This window comes from Astyanax mexicanus, chromosome 25 (genome assembly GCF_023375975.1).
Source record: "Astyanax mexicanus isolate ESR-SI-001 chromosome 25, AstMex3_surface, whole genome shotgun sequence".
In the NCBI taxonomy this organism is placed as follows: Eukaryota; Metazoa; Chordata; class Actinopteri; order Characiformes; family Acestrorhamphidae; genus Astyanax; species Astyanax mexicanus.
In genome coordinates, this window is record NC_064432.1 from 10,202,501 (window position 1) to 10,215,602 (window position 13,102).

General features: G+C 39.4%; 1 protein-coding gene across 2 annotated transcripts in view; it reads left to right on the plus strand.

Annotated features, from left to right (window-relative positions):
- The window catches only part of tll1 (tolloid-like 1), a 114,497-nt gene that overhangs the window by 45,364 nt on the left and 56,031 nt on the right, over positions 1 to 13,102 (plus strand). For both annotated transcript variants that reach the window (XM_049472363.1, XM_049472362.1), the window contains exons 7-9: positions 6,511 to 6,689; positions 8,092 to 8,197; positions 9,013 to 9,137. In XM_049472363.1, the coding sequence (XP_049328320.1) occupies positions 6,511 to 6,689; positions 8,092 to 8,197; positions 9,013 to 9,137 (410 nt within the window). The remainder of the gene's footprint in view (positions 1 to 6,510; positions 6,690 to 8,091; positions 8,198 to 9,012; positions 9,138 to 13,102) is intronic.

Here is a 13,102-nt window from a genome sequence, read left to right on the forward strand (position 1 = left end):
AAACACACAGCCATAATCTCTACCTCAGTCAGGACGCTATTTATATCAGGGATTAGAACACCTTAATCCTTTATTTCATGGGCAGTGGTAGCACAGCTCACACACACACACACACACATAGACACACACGCACAAACACACACACACATAGATACATAGACACACATTTACACTAACCAGCACACTATTAAACTATATACAAACTAATATAAACTATATTTGTATATAGATTTCTACAGATTTCATTTTTTTTGCTTTTTTTGCCATACTGATATTTTTTTCAAATTATCAAAGGAACAAAGAAACTTTAATATCAGACATATATAAAATATAATACATATAATACATATATATACATATAATAAAAAGCACTTTTTACAGTTTGCCCCATAAACCTAATAACTTGGTGGGCCAAGTCATTGTCCTGCTGCAGAACCCAAGTACACCTGAGCTTGAGGTCATGAACTGATGGTTGGACTGATGATTCTCCTTCAGGATTGTCTGGTAAACAGCTAAATTCCTGCTTCCATCTATTTATTACAACAAGTTTTCCAGCAGCAATTATCTGTTTTACGTCAGATGTAACAGGACACACACTTTCCAAAAAGTTCCTGGAGATCATTAATAAGATGTTAGTTGGTAAATGTGAGACGGGTCGGTGTGTTCTTCTGTTTTTGTTCAGCAGTGTTTGATTTTTATCTTGGAATTCTCCCATGGAGACCATTTTCACCCAGTCTCTTTTTATCTTATTATTGAATCATTAACATTAACTGATCTTAACTGAGGCGAGTGAGACCTGCAGTTCTTTAAATGTTGTTCTGGGTTCTTTTGTGTGTGTGACCTCCTGGATGAGTTGGCCATGCCCTTTTGGAGTAATTTCGGTCGACCAAGGTTCACCAGTGTTCCATGTTTTTTTGTTGCTTTGGAACTCTCCCATGGAGACCATTTGACTGCTTGTCTGGAGCCCATAAACAAACACAAACCTATTGGCATGCCTAGTTTGAGCTAAATAGAGGGTTTTAAAGACCCCAAGAACTGAGCTGTGGAGCAGTGGAATGATGGTTAATAGCTTTATCCGATACTTTTGGATGGGATGATTTGGGGAGTTTGGATGAGGTGGGATAATCACCCAACAGCCGACATTCCTGACCTCAATAACTACTAGTGCTCTTGTTACTGGATGCTCCAAAATATGGAAGACAACTTTTTTTTTCTGGACAGTAGATACAGTTACAAATCAAACAAATATACATATCTACATGTCTAGCCACATCAAGTCCTCATATAACCCTGCTCCACCTGCATCCTCCATGTCTACAGGCAGGGTCACCTTACCCGTGGGCGGGGATTATAGCCACAGAGAGCAGAAGAAGAAGCTGGATCAGTTTGAGCAGAGGGGAATATGAACGGATATAAAGACCAGATGACTCTGAATGATGAGTTTCTTTGATTTTACCAAATTGAAAACCTCTGGAATGTAATAATCAAGAGGAAGATGGATGGATCACAAGCCACCGAACCAAGCTGAACTGCTTGAATTTTCTTTGCACCAGGAGTGTAAAGGCATAAAGTTATCCAAAAGCAGTGTGTAAGACTGGTGGCGGAGAACATGATGCCAAGATGCATGAAAACCGTACTTAAAAACCAGGGTTATTCGACCAAATATTGATTTCTGAAAATAGCAAAATCAGAGACACTAATTCAGAAACTGAAGTGATCTCTTTATTTTTTTCCAGAGCTGTTTTGTGATACTAAAAGCAGTGAGATCCTACGACAGAACACTGCTACAACAATTTTTAGATTTTTTAAAAATCTAAACTAATCATTAAACATCGAAATTGGGTTTCTTTTACCACTAGGTACTAACTGTCTACAGGTGCTTTAAAGGACGGTTCTTTTGTGAACACCAATAAAATGTGGAGCTACTTTGAGCTTGTTAATGGTAAAAAAAAACAGCAATTTCTTTGAATGGGCAACTCTATGCCCCAATCATTTGCATTGTAAGCCTTTTGGGAGCATTGGCTAAAATTATTTAGCTTATACCTACTACTTTAGCTGAAGCTCAGTGCTTACCTGTTCATTTCTTCAGGAGAAAAAAAAAGTAGCCAGCTCAGCATTTGTCTTGTAGTCCTTCTGGACTCTAAGCTCTAAGCCTCATATGTCTAACGTAAGTATCTAGACAATATTTAGTGTCATTTTACTCCACTTATCTGCTAATGGAGCCCTTTGGAAGGAAGCTGGAGCTGCAGTATGCTGTGTTTGCATGCTGTTGTGTTCTATACCCGGCAAACCAGGGTGTGGAAATTATATATGATAGTCTAAGACTATAAGACACAAGCAGAACATGAACAGTTTTTTTAGCTAAGATACTTTTGAAGCTTTTGAGACATGTCAGTGCTTAAATGTAGCATGCTTTCCTCAATATTTTATGAGTTAGTACCCCAAGTATCGTAGACATTGTTCCTTTAACGAGTTCCTTAAATTGTTCACACTATAAGGCGCATGTAAAATCCTTTTACTTTCCCCAAAAATCGTCAGTTTCCCTTTAATCCAGTGCATTTTATGTATGAATTCTACCAGTCAGGTTGTAGGGAACAGTAAAGCCACTCTGCATTAGCATTAGCCGCTAACCGCTATTTCCCCCGTTCAGAGATGAGTATTATCGGTATTACCTGTAGCCTGCTGCCTACCCTGTTCAGAGTGTCGTATTATCGGCCTTTAGTCTGCTCCTAACCCTGGCTAGCACTGCTGGAGCAGTTAGCCGATAATGCTAATGCTAAGGCTCCAGCCTTAGTGCTGGAGAAATTTTGGAATCTAAGCTTTAATCTAAAGTACTTTACTCACCCAAATAAACAGGAGTTTTCAGAAGAGAAATCTCTGTAGATTAACATCCAGCGCTTGGAAGTCTTTTTTATTACAGTTTTGTTTACTTAGCTTAGCTTAGCTTAGTTAACTCGCTAATTAGAAATTCCTTATAGTGTCACTTGTCTCTTAAAATGCGCCTTATGTATGAAAACAGACCAGGAAGTAGACGTTTATTGATAGTGCGCCTTATAGTGTGAAAAATTTGGTATGTACAGCACCCTACTGGTGAAAAGTTTTGGAACACACCCCATTTTGTTAGTTTGTGCCGTTTATACTCTTCAGGTCTGGTGAATAACTTGTGAAATTCCAATGGTCTTCAATGGTACAAAAGTTAGCAGGAGTAAATAAGCTGGTCTATGGTAATGGAAAACTAAAATACCCTTAAGTTAGGAAACTGGTGCATTCTCTGTGAGTTATGTATCCTGTATCTGGCTGTGCACGGCTGTGCACGGCTATGCACTACAAGCGTGTTCTTCGCTGGCCCAGTCACGGTAACATTGCTGATTATAATAATCAGCTTTGCAGCGTCGCACCACCAAACTCTAATTACAACACCGGCAAGACGGCCAAACTGCCAGTCAGGTGCCAGATATTTTAACCTACTTATTGCGGAGTTATGAACAGATTAGCTGTGTGTTTGTTTGCACACACACACTCACATATACAGCTCAGAAAAAAATTAAGAGATCACTTCAGTTTCTGAATCAGTTTCTCTGATTTTGCTATTTGAGGTTTTTGTTGGAGTTAAATTAACCTTTTCATTTTATTCTATAAACTACAGACAGCATTTCTCCCAAATTCCAAATAAAAATATTAAAGTCATTTAGAGCTTTTATTTGCAGAAAATGAGAAATAACAAAAAAATGAAGCAAAAAAAAGCTTTTCAGACCTCAAATAATGCAAAGAAAACAAGTTCATATTCATATTCAAGTTTTAAGAATTCAGAAATCAATATTTGGTGGAATAACCCTGGTTTTTAATCACAGTTTTCATGCATCTTGGCATCATGTTCTCTGCAATCAGTTGTTGCAGTTTACTGATAACTGGCAAGAGTCTTTCACATCTCTGTGGAGGAAGTTTGTTCCACTCTTCTTTACAGAATTGTTTTAATTGTTAAACATCCTGTTTAAGATCAATCTTCCGACTAGGCCACTCCAAAACTTTCATTTAGTCTTGTTTTTGTGCTTTGGGTCATTGTCCTGCTGCAGAACCCAAGTACTCCTGAGCTTGAGGTCATGAACAGATGATTGGAATGATGATTCTCCTTCAGGATTGTCTGATAAACAGCAGAATTCCTGCTTCCATCAATTACAGCAAGCAAATATCCAGCAGCCCCAGATCATCACACACACTACCACCACCATGTTTTACTACGTTCAGTATGATGTTCTTTTTCTGAAATTATTTGTTTTAGAGCTTTACACCAGATGTAACATGACGCACACCTTCCATAATGTTCTGGAGATCATCAAGATGTTTGTTGGTAAATGTGAGACGGGTCATTGTGTTCTTCTGTTCTTTGGTTAGCAGTGTTTTTATTTTGGAATTCTCCCATGGAGGCCATTTGCCCCAGTCTCTTTCATATTATTGAATCATTAACACTGATCTTAACTGAGGCGAGTGAGACCTGCAGTGCTTTAAATGTTGTTCTGGGCTCTTTTGGGACCTCCTGGAGGAGTTGTTCATGCCCTTTTGGAGTAATTTCGGTTGGCCGGTTACTCCTGGGAAGGTTCACCAGTGTTCTGTGTTTTCTCTAATAGTGAATAATAGCTCTTACTGTGGTTCTCTAGAGTTTCAAAGCTTTAGAAATGCTTTTTAAACCTTTTCCACACGGATAGATCAGTCAGTGACTTTCAGAGAGTTTTCTCTCATTTGTTTTTGATAATGTGTTGTTTTTGAGATCTTTTATTTGCTATTTCAGGGATTTCTTGATTCTACAGGTCTGGCTAGATTGGTTTGGATGTTATACACCCACATGCAGGCGTACGCTCTTGTTTGGGTAGACGCCCTCTAAAATACGGTGTTCGAGGGTATAATATAGTAGGACAGGGACTCTGTTTTGAAGCGATGCCCTTGCATTAGCAATGACAGTAAATGTGCCAACTGTCAAGCACGATGAACTCAGTCTCGTTTTTGTGTGTAGGTGTGTGTGTGTCAGAGAGTGTGTGTAGTATGCATGCATTAATGCCTTTGAATCGAGATGCTCTGATCTTCTTAACTTGGCCTTACTTGAAACAGAAAGTCCCGAAATCCAGAAATTCCCTGAAATTCCTTCTCTCTCGTGATTTGTTGTGCTGGCATGGGGTCAGGAATAAGCTGCGTAAATCGCGTTAGACACACCGTGAGCTGCTGTTCACCTCCCAGGCTTTCTAGGAGTGATCACTGGTCACCCCACATCACCCTACAAATCGGCCAAACGCTCCAGTTCACCCCACGTAACCCGAGATCGCCGTAAAACCTCCAACATCACCTCAGACTACTCTACGACATCCCCAGGAGCTTTCTAGGAGCAGTTGCTGAAGTCTTCAAATACAGGGGTTGGACAATGAAACTGAAACACTTGTCATTTTAGTGTGGGAGGTTTCATGGCTAAATTGGAGCAGACTGGTGGCCAATCTTCATTAATTGCACATTATTGTACCAGTAAGAGCTTGAAGAGTGTGTAGGTTCTATTAGCAGGGTAAGAGCACAGTTTGGCTGCTCAAAATATTGCAATGCACACAACATTATGGGTGACATGCCAGAGTTCAAAAGAGGACAAATTGTTGGTCCACGTCTTGCTGGCGCATATGTGACCAAGACAGCAAGCTTTTGGAATGCATCAAGAGCCACGGTATCCAGGGTAATGTCAGCATACCACCAAGAAGGACGAACCACATCCAACAGGATTAACTGTGGACGCTGTAAGAGGAAGCTGTCTGAAAGGGATGTTCGGGTGCTAACCCGGATTGTATCCAAAAAAACATAAAACCACGGCTGCTCAAATCACGGCAGAATTCAATGTGCACCTCAACTCTCCTGTTTCCACCAGAACTGTCCGTCGAGACAATAAATTATTGTGATCTAAAACCAGGTGTTTCAGTTTCATTGTCCAACCCCTTTATAACAGTGTAAATTACTCAATATACAGCCATTCATGTCTCAAACACCGGAAACAAATGTTCAAATTGAGCGCTGCTTGTCATTTTTCCCTCCAAAATGTCATGTGACTTGTTAGCGTTACTTGGTCTCAGGTGTTTGCATAGGGAGCAGGTGTGTTCAGTTTTGTAGTACAAGTTCCAACATGGTGCCTCATGGCAAAGAACTCTCTTAGGATCTTAAAAGATGAATTGTTGCACTACATGAAGATGGCTGAAGGCTACAAAAAGATTGCCAACACCCTAAAACTGAGCTGCAGCACAGTGGTCAAGACCATCTAGTGTTTTAAAAGAGCAGGGTTCAAATCAGAACAGACCTTGCGAGAGATTGAAGATTGACCATACGGCACACACTACATCAAATTGGTCTGCATGGCTGTCAAATTAGGTAAAAAAATACGGCTAAGGTGAAAAGGTGTGGAGTTGTTTTTGTGAAAAAGTTAATGTGTGGTGAAATTATATATATAAAAACACATATATACATTCACAAACACCTCTCCAATCACAGGTGCTGTTCCTACGTGGGTCGCCGCGGTAACGGGCCCCAGGCCATCTCCATCGGTAAAAACTGTGACAAGTTCGGCATAGTGGTTCACGAGCTGGGTCATGTGATCGGATTCTGGCACGAGCACACGCGACCCGACCGGGACGACCACGTGACCATCATCAGAGACAACATCCAGCCAGGTACTACATTACCCACAATTCTTTTCTCTACACCTTAGCATCAAGCCTATAAATACATATAATAGTCACTGAACACTTGATTAAAGGTAACGAATAAAATACAATAGCCAACAACAGTAGTATTCACCTTATTTGGCCACGCCTACTTTTTTTACTTAAGGGTTTGTTTCTACTAGCTTTGTGACTTAGTGTAATCTAATTCACAGCATAGCTAACTAGCTTTTTAACTCATACAGCTCTGGAAAAAAATAAGAGATCACTTTTCACAGTTTCTGAATCAGTTTCTCTGATTTTGCTATTTATAGGTTTATGTTTGAAAAAAAAAAAGATTTATAAAGTTTTAAGAGTTCAGAAATCAATATTTGGTGCAATAACCCTGTTTTTTAATCACAGTTTTCATGCATCTTGGCATCATGTTCTCCTCCACCAGTCTTACACACTGCTTTTGGTTTTCAATTGGGTTAAATTCAAAGAAACTCATCATTTTTAAGTGGTCTCTCATTTTTTTAATTTTCCAAAGCTGTATATATTTTATTGATGTTTTCTAGATATAGAAATATTCCATCCATTCCAACACTCTAGATCTCTGTATATTTTGCTTATAGGAAAGAATGCGATGCAAAAAAAACCTTTGGCAGCCTTTATGTAACACCAGAGCAACCACTGAGCAACAACCTGCAACACCATTGCAACCACCTACCAAACACAGATGAACCCCATAGAAACCATCACGCACATACTAAACATTAAACACTTTGTACCATAAACAACTACTTAAACATTTAGCAAAACAGCCATTTACTGTAGCAACACCATATAAACCACTTGGGAATGTCATATGGGAGATGCACCTGTGGTTATAGGAACTAAATTAAAGCCATGCAATCAGAAACTTTCGTAAGTCTGCTCTTAACGTTATGTCCGATAGTCATGGCCGACAGTGTTGGCACCCCCGAAAGTATTTCTCCCAGAAAAAAATTGAAATGACATGTTTTGCTTTGCTGATCATTCTGCGCTGTGCTCTTGCAGTCATCTTTACAGGACGACCACGATCAGAACACATTTAGTGATCAATTTATGCAGAAATCCAAGTAATCCCAAAGGGTTCACATACTTTTTCTTGCAACTGTATTTAACTGTAGGTACTGTGTGCATTTCTTGGTAAGACTCATTCTCTTTTCAGTAAATAAATAGGGTAATAACAAAAATAAACATGTGTAATTGCAATAATTGTCTGGGAGAAATACGTCATTGGCATCAATGGTGCCAACACTTTGCCATTCCACCTGACCAGCTAAATCCAACCAACGTCTCCATACACAATATATAACAAAGCTGTGGGTTTAAATAAGTGTTAAGTAACATACTCCTCCAATAGTGTGTGTAAATGTATATATTTTAGGTCAGGAATATAACTTCCTGAAGATGGAGCCCGGAGAGGTCAACTCTCTCGGGGAGCCGTACGACTTCGACAGCATCATGCATTACGCCAGAAATACCTTCTCCAGGTGAGAGAAACACACACACACACACACACACACACACACACTCACACTCACACTCACACTCACGCACAACAATGAAAAGTTACTTTATTTCAGTTTATTTTAGTAATTCAGTTCAAAAAATTTAAAACTCATATATTATATAGATATATTAAACACAGAGTGATCTATTTTAAGCGTTTATTTCTTTAATGTCTAAACTCAGTGCAGTGTTTTCCCACAAAATCTTACAGCACTTCATGCTTCTTCCCTCTGCTGACAACTTTTATAAAGATGCGGATTTCATTTTCCAGCAGGACTTGGCACAGAACTGCCTACACTGCCCAGAGTACCAATTGGTTTTTGGGTTTTCATTGGCTGTAAGCCATAATTCATCAACAATAAAAGACATACATGTCGAATTCTGTTCATGCAGCTTGCCATTAGCTGTCGGAGCCCCGAGAGTGCAAAATTGACCTTGCTCTCTCTGGGTGCGTAGATGGCGCTCTACGAGCTGGCGCCTGTGAGCTGATGTATCGGAAACCGAGTCTCTGGGCTCTCCTCCGAGCGTTAGCGCTGTGCTGCTACTCGGCGATGCTGCATCAGCAACAGTTCAAAAAGAGGCGGAGTCTGACTTCACATGTATCGGAGGAGGCATGTGCTTGTCTTCACCCACCTGGTGTGTTGGGGATGGGTAAAATGTACAAAGAAAAAAATATATATACAGAGGAAACTCCACTCACACAGCAATGTTTAACACCCCCCTCCCCCCCCCCCTCTCTCTCTCTCTCTCTCTCTCTCTCTCTCTCTCTCTCTCTCTCTCTCTCTCTCTCTCTCAGGGGGATGTTTCTGGACACGATCCTCCCGTCGCGCGATGAGAACGGCGTCCGGCCTGCTATTGGCCAGAGGACTCGCCTCAGCAAAGGGGATATTTCACAAGCTAAGAAACTCTACAGATGCCCAGGTATCTCGGTGTGTGTGAGTGTGTGTGTGTGTGTGTGGGCGGATGTGGACATGATGAGGTGTGTGATGAGGTGTGCGATTCTCATTTCTGCCAAAGACGCCTTTTAAACAGACAGCGTGCTGAGTGAACGAGAGAGCGAGGGAGAGAGAGTGAGAGAGAGAGAGAGAGAGAGTAAAGGAGCACAGATGAGTAAAAGTGAGAGTGAAACAATAATAACAAAGACTGACACACTGTACCAAAAGTCACGGATCAGGAACTAGTATTGGGTCCCATGACTTTTGGCATGTCCCGGTAGAAGCTATAGAAAGCTGCACTGACTTCCTGCACAACAGTCTAGTTTTTGCGCTTTGCATCTGCGTCATTTAAATAGCAATAGTGCTTCTGAATACCGTATTTTTGCATCATTTTTATATATGAATTTTATCAGTCAGGTATTAAGGAGCAGTAAAGTCACTTCACTGAAGTACAGTGTCATACAGGAGTTTCAGTTTAGTTCCCCAGCAGTATTAGCATAAGCATTAGCCGCTAACGATGCTAAGTGCTAGCTCTTAGTGCTAACCACAGCTAGCACTGCTGGAGCACCATTGGCATTATCCACCATCCGCACTAAGCACTAGTTAGCTCTTTTGTCGTTCAGAGGTGAGTATGTTAGACTGTAGCCTGCTGCTAAACACAGCTAGCACTGCTGGAGCAGCATTAGCATTGCCCACTAACCACACTTTGCGCTAGTTAGATCTTTTGCCCGTTCAGAGGTGAGTATGCTGCCATGTTAAAATAAGCTAAGGGGGACGAACTACTAGCTAATATCTAACTGGGTTACCAGAACACTCAAGGTTCCTCAGTGTAGCTCTGTCAGGCGCCATAAGCTGCTAACCACGGCTAGCACTGGCGGTTAGCCGCTAATGCTAATGCTAATGCTGCTGCACCCAGCCTTAGTGTAAATCTGTAAATCTAAGCTTACTGTAAATAAACGGAAGCTCTTTACTCAAACAAATAAACTGTTTTCAGGAGAGAAATCTGTGTAGATTACTATCCAGCACTTGTTTGGCTTTGAAAGAAAGTGAATTAAGCGATGTGAGTGGTGCTCAGGTATATTTCTGGCGTATTGCTTGGTGTTTATTGGTATATTGGCAATTAGTAATAGTAATTAGCCTGTTGGTTGCAATGCAACTCTTATTGAGAAGCATTGGACACGTCCAGGTAGCTGCACTGCTAAAATAGCAATCCTCATAGCCATACTCATGCCCAAAACACACCAGCAGTCATGTTCTAGCACCACTAACTGGGCCTTATGTATGACAATAGACAAGAAAATAGACGTTCGTTGATAGTACACCTCAAAAAAATATATAAAAAAATTCCCGTCCCTACTACTACGCAAGTTTTGGATGATAAATTACCGAGCTACGGTTCGCAAACCTTACTGAAGCTCAGTGATGCCCTGTTCAGGAGAAGAAAAAAAAACTGCAGCACCTGTTTTTGTTGTCAACCTCATTCTGTTGTGTTGTGAACCTGGCAACCCGGGGGTGTGAAAACGAGACTAGAGGAACGGCGGTGCCAATTCTGACCATAAGACGACTTGTTTGCGTGTTTGTTTATGTGTGTGTTTTCGTGTATTTATCTTCTGTCCCTTTGTTACGGTTGTATTGTCGGAGGTGATGGTCATTACCGTACAAAGGGTTTTGTGTATTTGTGTATGTAAGAGAGATAGAGAGAGAGAGAGAGACTAAAAGCATGACGCATGGCCTAGTTCACCTACAAAGCAAAGGACTCTCTAATCTCTCTCTCTCTCTCTTTCTCTCTCTCTGCTGATTACTGTAATGACAGCTGAATGCCTGGTTGGCACTCCTGGTATCTTCACAGTCCAACTGCAGAACCCAGTGTTCTACAGTCCACTGAGATTTTAATTAATTCATGAATTCATTTAGCCAAGAAAAAAAAAAAAACGAGTCAGCATTGTACACCGCTGATTACCCAGCTGACAACGTTTGGTTAGTAGAGCGCAGTGGCGTGCAGTTAATATAGTGGGCAGAGGTGGAAAGTAATGAATTACATTTACTCAAGTTACTGTAATTGAGTAAATTGTATGAGTAATTTGTAATTTTTAAAGTATTTTTTAAAATAGGTAATTTTACTCTTAAGTATTTTACTTTGCTACATTGGAAAACTCCCCATTACTGAGTAAAAAATAAAATGCTGGGAAAAAAAAAACAATTGTCTGAATAAAACAAATAAAAAATGACCATAACTTTTTAATCGTAAATAAAAAAAAATTGATCATAGAAACCTGTGCCACTTGTTCTTGAAAATGTTTTATGGGCTGGTCTGAACAAATCCTGCCTGAAAGGTTCAAATTATTATGTGGAATTATAGTTCATTAAAAACAATTTAATTTATGATTTGTTTACTCTAAGTACATTTTAAATTGAGTACTTTTTACTTTTACTCGAGTAGATTTTTAGATGGGTACTTTTACTTTTAGCAAAATTTTAGCAAAGTAAAGGTACTTTTACTCAATTACAATTTTTCAGTACTTTTTCCACCTCTGATAGTGGGTACCCCTTCTGCAAGACCCCACCCAAGCCCAACCTAAAAGTTGAATCTGATTGGTTAGATTGTCCTGCGACTTTGCTAACAGACTCCTTACTACACCCTTCTCAAAATCCATGAGCAGACAAGGGGGGGCAGAAGCCATTTTAAAAAGCAGTTTTGATTGGTTAGAACCGCTGTCAGTCAGATAAGAGTCCCGTAGCAACTTAAAAAAAAACGCAAACGCAAAGACTAATGGTTTGAATTAGTTGCTGTTTTTTTATTTTAGTTCATTTATAAAATACATGCTTATAGTTTACAATATCTATAATATATATATATATATATATATATATATATATATATATATATATATATATATATATATATATATATATATATTTCCTGATTACATTTTATGTAATGATTTACATGCACCTATTTTCACCCTTATTGTATTTTCTGAATCTAATAACACACGTGCATTTACAGTCATATGAAAAAGTTTGGGCACCCCTATTAATCTGAATCATTTTTAGCTCTAACTATTTAGGTGTTTGCAACAGCCATTTCAGTTAAATATATCTAATAACTGCACTGTAAAAAAAAACTGTAGTTTTTACAGGAAAACGCTGGCAGCTGTGGTTACCAGAGTTTTCCTGTTAAAATTACAGACGATAAGTAAATAACTCTACTGAAAAAAAAATTCAATTAATTTACAGTGATTGAATACACTGCTAAATTACAATACTAATCTGTCAAGTTTACACAAATTAAATGTTAATTTTGCATAGCAGTGTTCTACATAAAAATACCCTTTCCTGTATTTTTTACCTGTAACAAATGTCTTTACTACACTGTAAAAAAAAAATCTTGTCAAATTTACGGTGAAAAACTGGCAGCTGTGGATTGTCCTTGACTGTTCTCACCATTCTTCTTCTCTGCCTTTCTGATATTTTTCTTGGCCTGCCACTTCTGGGCTTAACAAGAACTGTCCCTGTGCTCTTCCATTTCCTTACTATGTTCCTCACAGTGGAAACTGACAGGTTAAATCTCTGAGACAACTTTTTGTATCCTTCCCCTGAACAACAATGTTGAACAATCTTTGTTTTTAGATCATTTGAGAGTTGTTTTGATGAGCTCATGATGCCACTCTTCAGAGGAGATTCAAATAGGAGAACAACTTGCAATTGGCCACCTTAAATACCTTTTCTCATGATTGGATACACCTGGCTATGAAGTTCAAAGCTCAATGAGGTTACCAAGCCAATGTTGTGCTTCAGTAAGTCAGTAAAAAGTAGTTAGGAGTATTCAAATCAATAAAATGATAAGGGTGCCCATACTTTTGCACCGGTCAAATTTTGGTTTAATGCATATTGCACATTTTCTGTTAGTACAATAAACCTCATTTCAATCCTGAAATATTACTGTGTCCA